General features: G+C 40.9%; 1 protein-coding gene across 2 annotated transcripts in view; it reads left to right on the top strand.

Moving 5' to 3' along the window:
• The first annotated feature begins 3,301 nt into the window (after nt 1-3,301).
• PPARGC1A (PPARG coactivator 1 alpha) overlaps nt 3,302-13,612 on the top strand; it is a 153,024-nt gene continuing 142,713 nt past the window's right edge. Inside the window, exons 1-2 of one of the 2 annotated variants that reach the window (XM_089677488.1) lie at nt 3,302-3,639; nt 8,485-8,664. In XM_089677488.1, coding sequence (XP_089533614.1) covers nt 3,592-3,639; nt 8,485-8,664 — 228 coding nt within the window. In that variant the 5' untranslated portion in view covers nt 3,302-3,591. The remainder of the gene's footprint in view (nt 3,640-8,484; nt 8,665-13,612) is intronic. The other variant, XM_089677487.1, reaches the window with a different exon arrangement.

The following is a 13,612-nucleotide window of genomic DNA, read 5'->3' as shown; positions in this document are numbered from 1 at the left end:
AAAAAAATGATCTATGTATGGCCAACTTTAGTTGTGGTCATATGGACTGCTCTGTGCTCACTACACACTTCCATAGTACACAGTTCAAATGCCAGTCTATCTGGGGAGCGAGCAAGAGAGGGTGGCTACGTTCCTATGTATGGAAAGCGAACGTAACTACCCTCTAACAAGAAGCTGGGTCACAGCAACAAAAATAAAGGAATATGGAGATCTGGCTAGTCAAGACATTTTATACCTTAATGCATTCCCTGCATTAAAGTAAAAACTGTCCCAGTAGCTGTATGCCCCTCCTCTCTAAACACCTACCTGACACTCAATCCAGCACTGTGCCTGTTCCCTGCAGTGCTTTTCTTATCTTCCTTTTCTCACAAGACACAGAGACAGCCATTGGCAGGGGGCGGGGCTCAGCAACAGTGTGTGAGTGTATGGACGCACACAGCCTGACTTTGGAGTGTGCCCGCACAGGTGACCCCTTAGCAATTGGCTTGCTATGTGACAATTCTCAGAAGAGGAGTAGCAGAGAGTGCTGATAGGTAACCCCAGAAGAGAAGATGAGGGCCAACACAATTGCACAGAGCAGATAAGTATAAACCTCTTTTTTAAGAAAAAACTATTTAGCCTTTATAACCACTCTAAGAAAATATAGTTGAATAGCATGTTTTTTTTTTAAACCAGAGTTTAGTGCCACTTTAATGGCAATGCATCAAAATGCAGTGGCAGGACACCAACTGCATGGAGTTTGTAGATTCTCCCTGTGCTTGCATTGGTTTATTCTGCTTTCCAAATGATCCCTATGTATGTATGAGATAAGGATCTTACTTTGTAAGCTCCTTGGTTAGGAACTGATGTGACTGTACAGTATATGATGGGGTGTGTAGATTGTTGGTTCTATATAAATACCTTTAACAAATAAAATGGAATATGCATTTAGATAGGAACCTTAGATTGTGAGCTGCTTGGGTTAGGGACTGATGTGAATGCACAGTATGTAGATTGTCAGCACTATATAAATACCTGTAGCAAATAAAATATAACATGCATTTTGATAGGGACCTTACATAGGGACCTTAGGTGGCAAGCTCCTTGGGTTAGTGACTGATGTGCATGTACAGTATGTAAAGCTCTGTGTAGACTGTCGGCTGTATATAAAGAACTGTAATAAATGCAATATAACATGCATTTTGATAGGAACCTTAGATTGTCAGCTCCTTGTAAAGGTGAATAGTGTGAATGTACAATATACTGTATGTCAAGCACTATGTAGATTGCTGGTGCTATATAAGTACCTTTAATAAATAAAATATAACATGTAGGTTTTGATAGGGACCTTAGATTGTAAGCTCCTTGGGTCAGGGACCGATGTAAATGTACAATACAGAACGCTCTGAGTAGACTGTCCGCTCTATATAAATACCTGGAATAAATAAAACATAACATGCATTTTAATGAGAACCTTAGATAGTAAGCTCCTTCGATCAGGGACTGATGTGAATGTACAATATATGTAAAGCGCTGTGTAGATTGTTGAGCCATAAGTACCTTTAATAAATAAAATATATCATGTACATTTTCATAGGAACCTTAGATTGTAAGCTCCTTGGGGCAGGGACGATGTAAATGTACAATACATAAAGCTCTGTGTAGACTGTCGGCTCTATATAAATACCTGGAATAAATATAACATGTAGATTTTGATAGGAACCTTAGATTGTAAGCTCCTTGGGGCAGGGACGATGTAAATGTACAATACATAAAGCTCTGTGTAGACTGTCGGCTCTATATAAATACCTGGAATAAATATAACATGTAGATTTTGATAGGAACCTTAGATTGTAAGCTCCTTGGGGCAGGGACGATGTAAATGTACAATACATAAAGCTCTGTGTAGACTGTCGGCTCTATATAAATACCTGGAATAAATATAACATGTAGACCTTAGATTGTGCGCCCCTTGAGGGTTAGAGACCAGGGGCGGACTGACAACTCATGGGGCCCCCGGGCAATAGGGGATCATGGGGCCCCTGTGTCCTTGCCCAAACTCAAAAAAGCCTATGAAAAAGGTACCAGGGGCATCTCATGGGGCCCCCTACTGACCCCGGGCCCTCAGGCAGTGCCTGAGTTTCCAAATGGTCAGTCCACCCCTGTTAGGGACTGATGTGAATGTACAATATATATGTAAAGCGCTGTGTAAATTGACGGCGCTATATAAGTACCAGAAATAAAAATAATAATTTGGATGAGAACCTTAGATTGCAAGCTCCTTGGGTCAGGGACGATGTAAATGTACAATATATAAAGCTCTGTGTAGACTGTCAGCTCTCTATAAATCCCTGGAATAAATATAACATGTAGATTTGGATGAGAACCATTAGATTGCAAGCTCCTTGGGTCAGGAACGATGTAAATATACAATACATAAAGCTCTGTGTAGACTGTCGGCTCTCTATAACTACCTGCAATAAATATAACATGTAGATTTGGATGAGAACCTCAGATTGCAAGCTCTTTGGGTCAGGGACGATGTAAATGTACAGTATATAAATCTCTGTGTAGACTGTCGGCTCTCTAAAAATCACTGGAATAAATATAACATGTAGATTTGGATGAGAACCTTAGATTGCAAGCTCCTTGGGTCAGGGACAATGTAAATATACAATACATAAAGCTCTGTGTAGAGTAGACTGTCGGCTCTCTATAACTACCTGCAATAAATATAACATGTAGATTTGGATGAGAACCTCAGATTGCAAGCTCCTTGGGTCAGGGACGATGTAAATGTACAATAGATAAAGCTCTGTGTAGACTGTCGGCTCTCTATAAATGCCTGGAATAAATATAACATGTAGATTTGGATGAGAACCTCAGATTGCAAGCTCCTTGGGTCAGGGACGATGTAAATGTACAATAGATAAAGCTCTGTGTAGACTGTCGGCTCTCTATAAATCCCTGCAATATATAAAACATAACATGCATTTTGATGCTTTGGCAACAGGTAACCACAAGCCTTGGTCAATGGCAGTTAACCCTCTCCGCTCCCACTCGTACGTCCAGCCCTCCAGGGACAACCGGACGAGGGGCGGAGGGGGGGGATGAGCACGGCACGGATGGACAGTCCCTCTAAATCAGGGACGGACATAAATGGTGCAATTGCTCTGCAAAACGACTGCAGACGCGGCTGTGACAATCCAAGCCTGGGTGCAGGCAGACGGAAGGGGTTAAGGCGCCGGTGGCCAGGTGACCACCTAGAGCAATGCGGCAGGCGGCCAGGAAGGGGTTAAAGGCGTCCGGGGGAGATTCATGACACCGGAGCTGGGTCTGCCCCGCCGTGACGTCACGCGGCTCTCCAGCAGCAGCAGCAGTAGCAGCGGCAAGCGGCAGTCAGCGGCATCGGCGGCAGGGCTGGGAAGAGTGACAGTCCAGCCTCCTGTAATAGCCGCGTCATGTGACTGGGAAGAGTAGTAAGACAGGTGCCTAGAGCGGAGCCTCAGTCAGGGGCTGGTTGCCTTCCTGTGTGCCTGCTGCCTGCTGCCTGCCGCCTGCCTGCCTGTGGATTGGACTTGTCAACGTTTACTGCCGTCATTCAGGGACTGAATGGCGTGGGACATGTGCAACCAGGACTCTGTATGGAGTGACATCGAGGTAAGCATGCCGGTGCTTGTGCCTTGCCTTGTCTTAGCGCCGGGCTTTCTTTTCTCTTTCTTTTCATTTATCAGCCGAGAGAAGATTAGTGGGAGCGGAGAGGAGAAGCGGAGAAGCGGAGCCGGGCTATTTCAGGCTGGGATGGGAGATTAGCTGCTGTCATCGGTGTCTCCTGCACTTGGAAACTATTTGCATGTGCCTTTGGCTCCTCTGCTCCCTCCAGTCACATGCAGTATGTAGTGATAGGGATCAGTGTGTGAAGTCTTTCCAGTGGCCTGCTTGGAAGACAGCCATGCCTATTTATATAACAATTAACTTCACATCATCGCTGTTATTCCTGCTGCCATACTTGGATCCTGCACCGGGGAGATGTGTACATACACCTATAGGTGACTTAGTGCCAGACGTCATTGGGGGCTCACTCCGCTACTAGTACTGCTGCTGCACCTGAGCTGGGGGGTCATCGTACATCTGTGTGCTCATACAATGCTGCCAGCTGACACTGGTGCCTATAGGACCGGGCGATGGGATGCTGCTGCTGCTACTGCTACTGCTGCTGCTGCTGCATGGGTAAAAATAGGTGGCTATACATCAAATCAACAGCTTCTGCTGAATACAATTCATGAAAGGGGAAAGGAAACAGCAAGCAGTCCTATACTGGTCCCTGGAGTATGATGTATAGACACTGAATTCTGCTTGTGTGCACTCTGCCAATTGGAGGGGGATTAGGGAGCATCATAGAAGTCACACAGAGAATGGAAAGAGAACATACAAAAAAAACAAAAAAAAACTTTAGATTGAAATAAACTTTAGGTAAAGAACCATATATATACATTTATAATGAGATAAGGATATGTATATGCATGTCTGTGTAATATATATATATATAGAGAGAGATCTGTGTGTATGTATGTATGTATATATATATATATATACACACACACACATATATGTATATATATATATATTATATATAATATGTGTATATATATATATATATATGTGTGTGTATACAGTAGTGCCTAAATATTTATAGACAGATATATATTTAGATATATGTGTGTGGGTACAGATGTACTGTATGTATGAAAAAAAAAAAATCATAAAAAAAAATATATATATATATATTACTGTATATGTGTTTGTATTAATAAATAAATTCATATATTTCTACATATGCATATGTATGTGTGTATACATATACTTGAAAAGTGCATGTGCTAGGAAAAAATAAATAAATATATATATATGTGTGTGTGCGCGCGTGTGTGTGTGTTTGCGCATGTATTAACAAATAAATATATGCATATACATATCTGCACGTGGTTGGGGGAAAAATTATATATATATATATATACACACACACATACAGTGTGTGCATGTGTGTGTATGTGACACTTATTTGACAAGTACAATGTGCTGACACACACACACCTCAGTTCACAAGGCTATGACACCAGGATCTTTATTAGAAAAAAAAAAAAGTGACAGTTCTTTTCTTGCAATTCAGTCCAATGAGATGTAGAAATGACAGTCACATGGCTGAAAATATAGATTCTTATCCTTTGCTTAAGGCTTCATGAATTGAGCCATAGATCCGCAGTCCTATTCCACTGTTGGTGACAGTTAAAAAAAAAAAATTGGAAGCTGGATGTATTTCCACTTGTATTACTTTTTTGTATTTATTTGATTCATTGCGATCGGTCATGCGTTTTCTTGAGAGATAACAGAAACACACACATATTCCACGGAGGTGAACACAGCACGGCCATCGGGCGAGTTTTGCGTCCGCCAAGTCCTAATTGTTTGTGAGTAGCCGGAGAGTGCTGTGGCTTGCTGTGGAGCTGATGGTGTGGGTCTCAGCTGCTGCTTCCTCATTTTTCCATCATGCATTATTCCTAACGCTGCCTAAGAGCTGATTGAGGAGCAGCTAGCATGGAAATAACGGTAGATTTATTTTTGTAAAGCGGTGATGGCAAATAACATATCAACAGTTATTGATCTCATGATCGCCAAGGTTGGGGGCTGGATGGGTCTACCACTTGGCATTGTTGATAGGACAACTCTTGGTAGAGCTGGAGTCAGGATTTGCTGCTTGTGTACATCTCCTCGCTGCTTCTTTACTGAAGCTAATTTGTGATGCTTGGTAAACTGAAGAAAAAAAAAAGCTGATTAAAAGGAAAAAAAATGCTCACTTGCTGGGAAATGCAATCTGTCTGCTCCCAGAACAGGACAGACCGATGCTTATATTAATAAAGGCCCACATAGCTCAAGTCCCAGATGTTTCACATTTTAATGAGGATGATGTGCAGAGAGATTGCAAAGATTGATAGAGGCATTTTTACAAGACACATTGCAACAAGTCCAGCTCCGTTGGTTGCGCCTTTTGTTGAAGACGCGGTTTAAGATGATGAAAAAGTTGAACGTTCAATAGAGCCTCTTGAATGCCAGAGAAAATGTGGGTCTCCAAATGGCCAGGACACATCAGGGACCAGCAGTGACACCTGGCAGCTATTGATAGCCAAGAATGGGCTTTACCTAGGCAGTCTTTAGCATCTAGCCAGCAGGGCAGTGCAAAGAGTTGTAAGGATGTGCAAAGTGCAGCAACCTAGAGCGACCGATGGGATTTGCATGTCATTGGTTGATACGACTTACTGCATTTTGCACATCCTCTTTGTGCCTTCCGCTATTTTCTGAAACAATTAAAAGCCTTTCCTATAAAAAAAGGAAGGTAATGTTGCATGCAATATATATATATATATATATATATATATATATATATTCTTTTTTTTTCTGAGGATGAACAGTGTGGTTGGTAAACAGGTGGTCAGAAACACAGTTGAGTGACCACAGAAGACCAAGTGGTCCATCAAGTTAGCCCCATTTTTGATGTGTTTTACCTTTTTTTATAGAGTATTGAGCTATGTTTGTCCCAGGCATGTTTAAATCCACTGTTGACTGACTTACTACCTGTGCTGGAAGTCTATTCCAAGCAGCAACTACTCTTTTGGTAAAACAATACTTTCTAAGGGTAATTTTGAACTTTCCTCCTGCAGACCAGGGTGCAATCCATAGAACGCCTACACTGTAGTCTGGTGTGTATGTATATACACACGTGTCTTAACCAGTGTCCTGGGATAAACAATGAGGCTCTTATGTGACCTTATTGCCATTTTTTGAGACGTATATCTGATATGCAGGCCTTATGGTGAGAGGAAGTGGATGGTGGCACATGAAATGACAAGCACCTGTTACAGATGTACAGGAAAGTGGCAGGAATGTGAGGGTGACAGGAGAGGACAGCTTGCCGTGTAAAGCCTGGCACTCGCTCAAAGGTCAGATATAAATTAACAGCCTGTAGATATGCCCAGGATTTTCAACAGTAGACTTGTATTCCTATCTTTGGGTAAAGAGTGGCAGTTGTCTTGTAGCTACAAGAGCTTTGATACAATGTAACAACACTAACAGTTTCCTGCTGGCTGGTGAAGTTTATAAAGCATTTATTACATTGTATATTCTTACAGTGATAGAGCTTTAAGATGTTCCTTTTTCATAAATGGCGCTGAGGATGAATTAGATTCTTTCATGCACTAGATAAAATGAAATGGGGAAACTAATTGGCTGTTATGGGTAATACACGCTGGTCTTATTTCAGGCACTTTGATAAATGAAGCTCAGTGGGCCCTATTTATGAAAGTGTCTGAGATAAGAACCATCTGTTTTGCCAGTCCTTCGAACGAATGGGTTTCTATGGGGCATCAAAGACAATTTTTTTATCCACTGAGTTAAAACAAAATATAGTACCTTAAAGACGAACTCTGCTAAGCACTAGCCACATGTGAACTGGCCAATAACATAAGTGATCATGCTTGAAGCAGGTAGGTAGGCAGGCAGTCTCTTTTTCTTGTGCTACTTTTATGAGGACATTCTTTATTATTATACAGTATTTATAAAGCGCCAATAGTTCGCTCAGCGCTGTACATTACAAAGGGGGACAGAACATGTGACAGAACAATACCAATACAATGCAAAACATGAGGGGATTGAGGGCCCTGCTCTTTCGAGCTTACAATCTAGGAGATTTACATAATTCTTCTTTAATAACTTTTTAGGGTGGGCACAAGCAACAAATTTATTAATGGAATCTGGTTTTGGGAGTCATCCGATCAGCATACAAGTTACCTCCTGAAACGAATACCTTTTTTGTACGTTTCTTTGCCCTTAAAAAACATTTTTAAAAAGATTTCTGAAAGTTTTACTTTAATGGAACTGAAAGAATGAGCAAACCTGACTTAATGTGGACATGCTGCCCAATAGCTTCCAGCTGTGTTTTTTTTATAGCACAGGTGAGAAAACAGAAGCTTAAATCTGATTGGCTGCCAGGGACTACACCTTCTGTTTTCCTATTTTATCAATCAGCCATTACATTTTATGGACTCAGTGTCAAGTGAGTGAAATCAAAAAGGAATACATTGCATCATAACCGAATGCTGTCATGTACTTCCAAGAAATGTCTTTCTATGAAGAAGTTTAATTGGTCAGCAGTCTCTTTATAAAAAAAATTAAAGTGTAAAGGGAGCAACGTTCTTTGTGACCCTCACGTGTGCCTTTTTGGAATTTGGCAGTCAGCCCTATCCTGGAGAGACATTTTGATAGGCACAGGTATGGTTGAATGATTACTTAATCTGGAAGGTTTCCAAAGTGTGTAAGACTAGCGTAACCTTGACAGTCACAAAGCAGAAAATAGTTAATCACATGTTACTGATGCAGGCTGTGTATCAAAGGTTAACATCAGTGGTACTTGCGAAGACATTGACCTGACGTTCTCCATTTTGTCTCTTGCAGTGTGCTGCTCTGGTTGGTGAAGACCAGCCCCTCTGCCCAGATCTTCCAGAGCTGGATCTTTCTGAACTTGATGTGAACGATTTGGATGCAGACAGCTTTTTGGGTGGATTAAAGTGGTACAGTGACCAATCAGAAAACATTTCCAATCAATACAGCAACGAGTCATCAAACATATTTGAGGTATGGTATTGGCCTATGCTTACAGGCTCTGTGTTGTTTACAAGCTTGTTTATCAGGAAAAAAAAAAGCCTGGATGCACACCAAACTTTTTCTTTTAACAGTGGAAGCTGAGGATCGATTCACGTCATTTCAATATTGTATTCTTGGAAGATGCTTGCACAGAGAGTGTTGGGAAATGTATAGAAATGCAGGTGTTGCTAGACCAGGCAAGCATTTGTCACCTTGGCATGCGCTGCATGACCTTGGAGTTGGGTTCCTGGTAGTGTTTCTGTGTTCATAATTTGCTAAATGGTCCTGATATCTCACTAGTCATTTGGGAAGTATGTCAGATGCATCTCTGGAGATACAAAATGAAGGAGCTCTGTTGTCCACAAGCATGAAGGTTATTAAGGCTGCGACAGTACCCTCTGGCTGGTCTTTTTTTCCTTGGGCAGACCTTGTAATTCTGAGGAAATGAAATGTAGGATTTTAAAAATATGCAGCATATTTGGATGGAGCACAATCGTTGGCACAGGGCTGATGTGAAACTCTAGTGAAGTGAGACAAACATTTTTTTGTACTAGTTATGACCGAGAAATATTGTAGAATATTCCCAATGCCTAAATTTAACATGTGGCGTTTAATCTGTATCTTGCATATACAACAAAGGCAGTCATGGGGCACTTTTTAAAAAAACAGTCTACAGGCACGTCTATCTCAGCCAGCTAAGGACCAACCACATGCAAACCTGAAAATGAAAAATGACAGTTGGGAAATAAATATTTGCATATGATTGGTTGCTACGTGGTATTTTCGGGCAGTTCTGTCCTAAGAGAGTTTTATAAAGAAAGGTTCTTTAGGACCTCATGTCTCAGGATTGGTTTTTGTTTTTCCACAGTCACCTATTAGATGTGCATATTACATAGAAGCTACATGTGTGAGTTTTATAGGTGGCCATGGGGAAATAATCTTAGTTGCTTCTATTGCCAAGTTTGGGCAAGAAAAAGCTCATTTCTTATTAAGCCTCAAACATTGAGGACACAAAAGTGAAGACTTTACACTAAGAATGGGACTGAGGACAGATAGGAGTTAGAGATGGTTACAGTGGGAGGTATTCTCCTGGTAAGCTCCTAGATCAGCCTTTCCTGGTTCCTTGCCTCTCAGATGGGTAACCAATGATGACAATTATATTTTTCTCTATATGCAAGGGAATATTCTTTCTCCCCAATTGTAAGGAGCATTCTTCTCAATGACCATCACACTAATGTACTGTGAACTGTAGATATTATTTTATTTCAGGTACTTATATAGTGCTGTCAATTTACACAGCGCTTTACATATATATTGTACAGTCACATCAGTCCCTAACCCTCAAGGGGTGTACAATCTAAGGTCCCTAACTCACATTCATACTTACATACTAGCACAATTTAGACAGGAGCCAATTCACCTCCCAGCATGTCTTTGGAGTGTGGGAGGAAACTGGAGTACCCGGAGGAAACCCACGCAGACACAGGGAGAACATGCAAACTCCAGGCAGGTGGTGCTGTGGTTGGGATTCAAACCAGCGACCCTAGTACTGCCAGGTGGAAGTGCTAACCATTTAGCCACTGTGTTGCCCCAGATATAGTGATTAGCAGGGGTTCCCTGGGCCCAGAAAATTAAGTCAAAAGTTCCCTGGTGATGAAAAGGTTGAGAAAGCCTGCCCTAGATAGTTGTGTCTAAATGAAATGTATTGGTTACTGTCTAGTTACCTTTTTAATATTTAGGAGAACAGAACCAAAATTCACTGAGTAGAGCAACCAACCAGGTTTTTGTCTTTCATTCTTTGGGAAAGAAATAAAACAATTGGAATAGTTACAGAAACTGTCCCACAGCAACCAACCAAGTTAAAGCTGAACTCTAGGCAGCTATAAAGACACAAGTGAATACAGCTCTGTAATAATTTAATACTGTACATCATTAAATATGAGCATTGTAAATACTTGAATTTGATTTGGTATCAAACTCTTGCAATCCCAGCAGAGATGGAGCATTGGAGGAATAAGAAGCACAAGGAGCCAATCAGTTCTTGTGCTTACAAGGAGCATGCTGATTGGAGGAGAAAGCAGAGCAAAAGAGAGATGAGCTCATCACTGTGCCATTTCTCTTTTCATTGTCCAATCACAGGCCGGGTTGGGTCCAGGATGACTTGGGTTGAAAGATACTGGCCATTAGACTGAGGACATCTAGCGGTCAAAAAAAGTAATGTGTGGGGAATCTTTTGACTGAAGCTGAATACTGCAGTAAAAGTGTGCTTTATTATTTATATCTTTTAATTGGCTATTCATTTTTATCCTATGTTTGGCTGGAATTCTACTTTATTCTGTCCGTGAAGCAACAGAAACCAGCTCCAGTATTCTTTTTTACACTTTTTGAAAGCAGCCCCAATGATTGCCATCACCACCATGTTCTTTGTCCCAGTTTGTATAAATCCATGAGACACATTTTTGGTTAAACCATGTTGGTAAATTCTTTAAATTATAGGCAATTGCCAGAAATTGGTGTTATTGATGAATGTTTCCATTTCACAAGATGAGAGGAAGGAGATCCTCTTCAGAGGCATTGACAAATAAGGAATACTTTCATGTCTAAAGTGGAATGCCTTACAAGACAGCTGCATCAATTGTTGCCCTTGAACTTCATCAGTGCTTCCTTTGTCAGTGTAACACTACCCTGGCATGAAAAAAAACCCCAAGAACACAACGAGGAGAGAGGCCTAGACACGTGCCCTATTATGTTACAGCAGTTAGTTGATGGAAAGGCCTTAATTGAAGTGGACAGGGCATCTTTATTTTTAACCATTTTGTTTTTAGGAGCACAGCAAGGAATTTCAGATCTACTTAGTATAGATGCATTGTTCCATTTACAGTGCATGACAAGATGGCCATCATGTTAAACATGTGTTGCTTTTACTGATGGGGAATGAAGTGTTGCATTGTTTAGCAGTTGTCTCCAGAGAAGGAAAAAAAAAAAAAAAAACGACCGCGGCTGCAGATTTACCTAAAAAATATCTAAACTTAAAAACAAAAAATTAATATAATGTAGCTTACTAATCCGTGATGTGGTGACTGCATTAGTTTTTTTACACTTGGTGAGACCTGTAACACAATTCCTGTCTTATGTTGGCGACACTCCACTGTATGTATGGAGGAGTAATATAGCCACCCATGGACAGCAGAATTGTGAACCTATGGAGAAGATGGTGTTAGATGGCCTAGTACATTTAGATGGACTTTACATAAGGGACTAACACATTATAGCCTAATCCTAACACTTTTAGACAGTCACAGAACATTTTTCCTTTATAAAATATGATCAATGTCAGCACCCCTGCTGGACATCAAGGTCTGTTAAAGGAAATTATATAATAAGAGAACTATTGGCAGGATCAAGCAATACAACTATGTTGTGGGGGGGGGAGCTCTGAAGACCAGGGTCCGCTGTGATATATTATATCTCCATGTCTAAGCCCCATGGGAGGGGCTTAATGCCTCAGGGGCGTGGCCTGGACGGAGCTGGACTGAAACCGTTCTTACTATGCCAACCGTCGGGTTGTGCTGGTGTGCTGTATTTGGGGCTTCTCTTTCCTGCTCTATTAATGCTAGAGATGGCATCATATATGTCATGTCGTTTTTATTTTGCTCATTCTTCCACTTTAATAAGGCAATTAATAATGTCATAAATCCCATAACCTATTGTAACCAATGATAATTATTCTTTTGCTGATCTGATTGTAGTAAACTAAAAATGACTGATTTGTATTATTGTGTTTTACGGACAGCATGGGTTTTTGTATTTGTAACTAGTGTATGGTGTTGTGTCTTTAATTTGGATACAGTCTAAAAAGGACCCCCACTTTTCTACTCTCTATGCTTCCTTAATGTGGTTTGTAAACCCTTACATGTACCCAGCAAAGTGACTGAGGTGATACACAGAGATGAAACAAATCCGCCTATATAAGTTGTGCCTGTTTATCTGCAGTCTTCTCTTCTCTACATCTGTTCCTAGTCCAGAATTATAAAGCTTGTCTGAGCTGTCAGAACAAAATGGGATGGAGAACTGATGTTACAGACTGCAGAGTTCAGTGAGGAAAGCTCAGAGAGCTGATTGGAGGGAAGAGACAGGCCCCCTCCACACAGCTCACAGAAAGAGAGCTGAGGCTGTCAATCTGCTGGAGGTCCCTCCTCTGTCACCTTTTTTCTCTTGGTGTCTGGAAAATTAGAAGTGATTCATTCTGAAAGCAGAGGTGCAAAGTGGCAGACAGAAATGACACTTAGTGCTGCTAATTGAGACAGGTGCATAGAGGGATATGCTTTGTTCATATTTCATGTCTGAGGTTTACAACCAGTTTAACCTCCCTGGTGGTATTCCCGAGTGTAGCTGTTATCTGGTGGATGCCGGCATCTGTCTTCTGGGTTCTGTCCTCTGCGAGCGTCGGGAAGTACGGTGGACGGAACGGCGGGAAATTTGAAAATGACAAAAAGTGACATTCACAAAAATCACTAAAATCACATAGTAAAACATTACTGTATCAAACCATTTCACATACATTTTGTCCCTAGTGCTTTGTCCTGTGCCCTGCCTTCATATTTACTGTTCTTTATACCTGGAAACTGAGAAACGTCCATGGCATCCAAAAAGCGTCCCTTTAGGTCAAAATCGGTTTTAGACCAGCTAGAGAACAGCGATAGTAAATCAGAACTACTTGCAGAATTGAGTGATAATGATTCGTGGGGAAATTCGTCATCAGACACTGAAAACAATTTTGCGACTTTGCTCAGTGATGTGCGAACTTGGCGCTATATTTCAAATTTCAGTGTTTTGGGTTTGATTATATTATTGAATAAAATTTATTATTATTATATTATTATTTTTTATGATTGTTTATTAAATTCTAATTTATGATTTCGTGTTTCAAGTTTTATCA

Source organism: Staurois parvus, unplaced genomic scaffold (genome assembly GCF_062004578.1).
Source record: "Staurois parvus isolate SC_StPar_1 unplaced genomic scaffold, SC_StPar_1.0 ptg000186l, whole genome shotgun sequence".
Lineage (NCBI taxonomy): Eukaryota > Metazoa > Chordata > Amphibia > Anura > Ranidae > Staurois > Staurois parvus.
The sequence above is the reverse complement of the archived record's forward strand: the minus strand, read 5'-3'. Positions and strand labels throughout refer to the sequence as shown.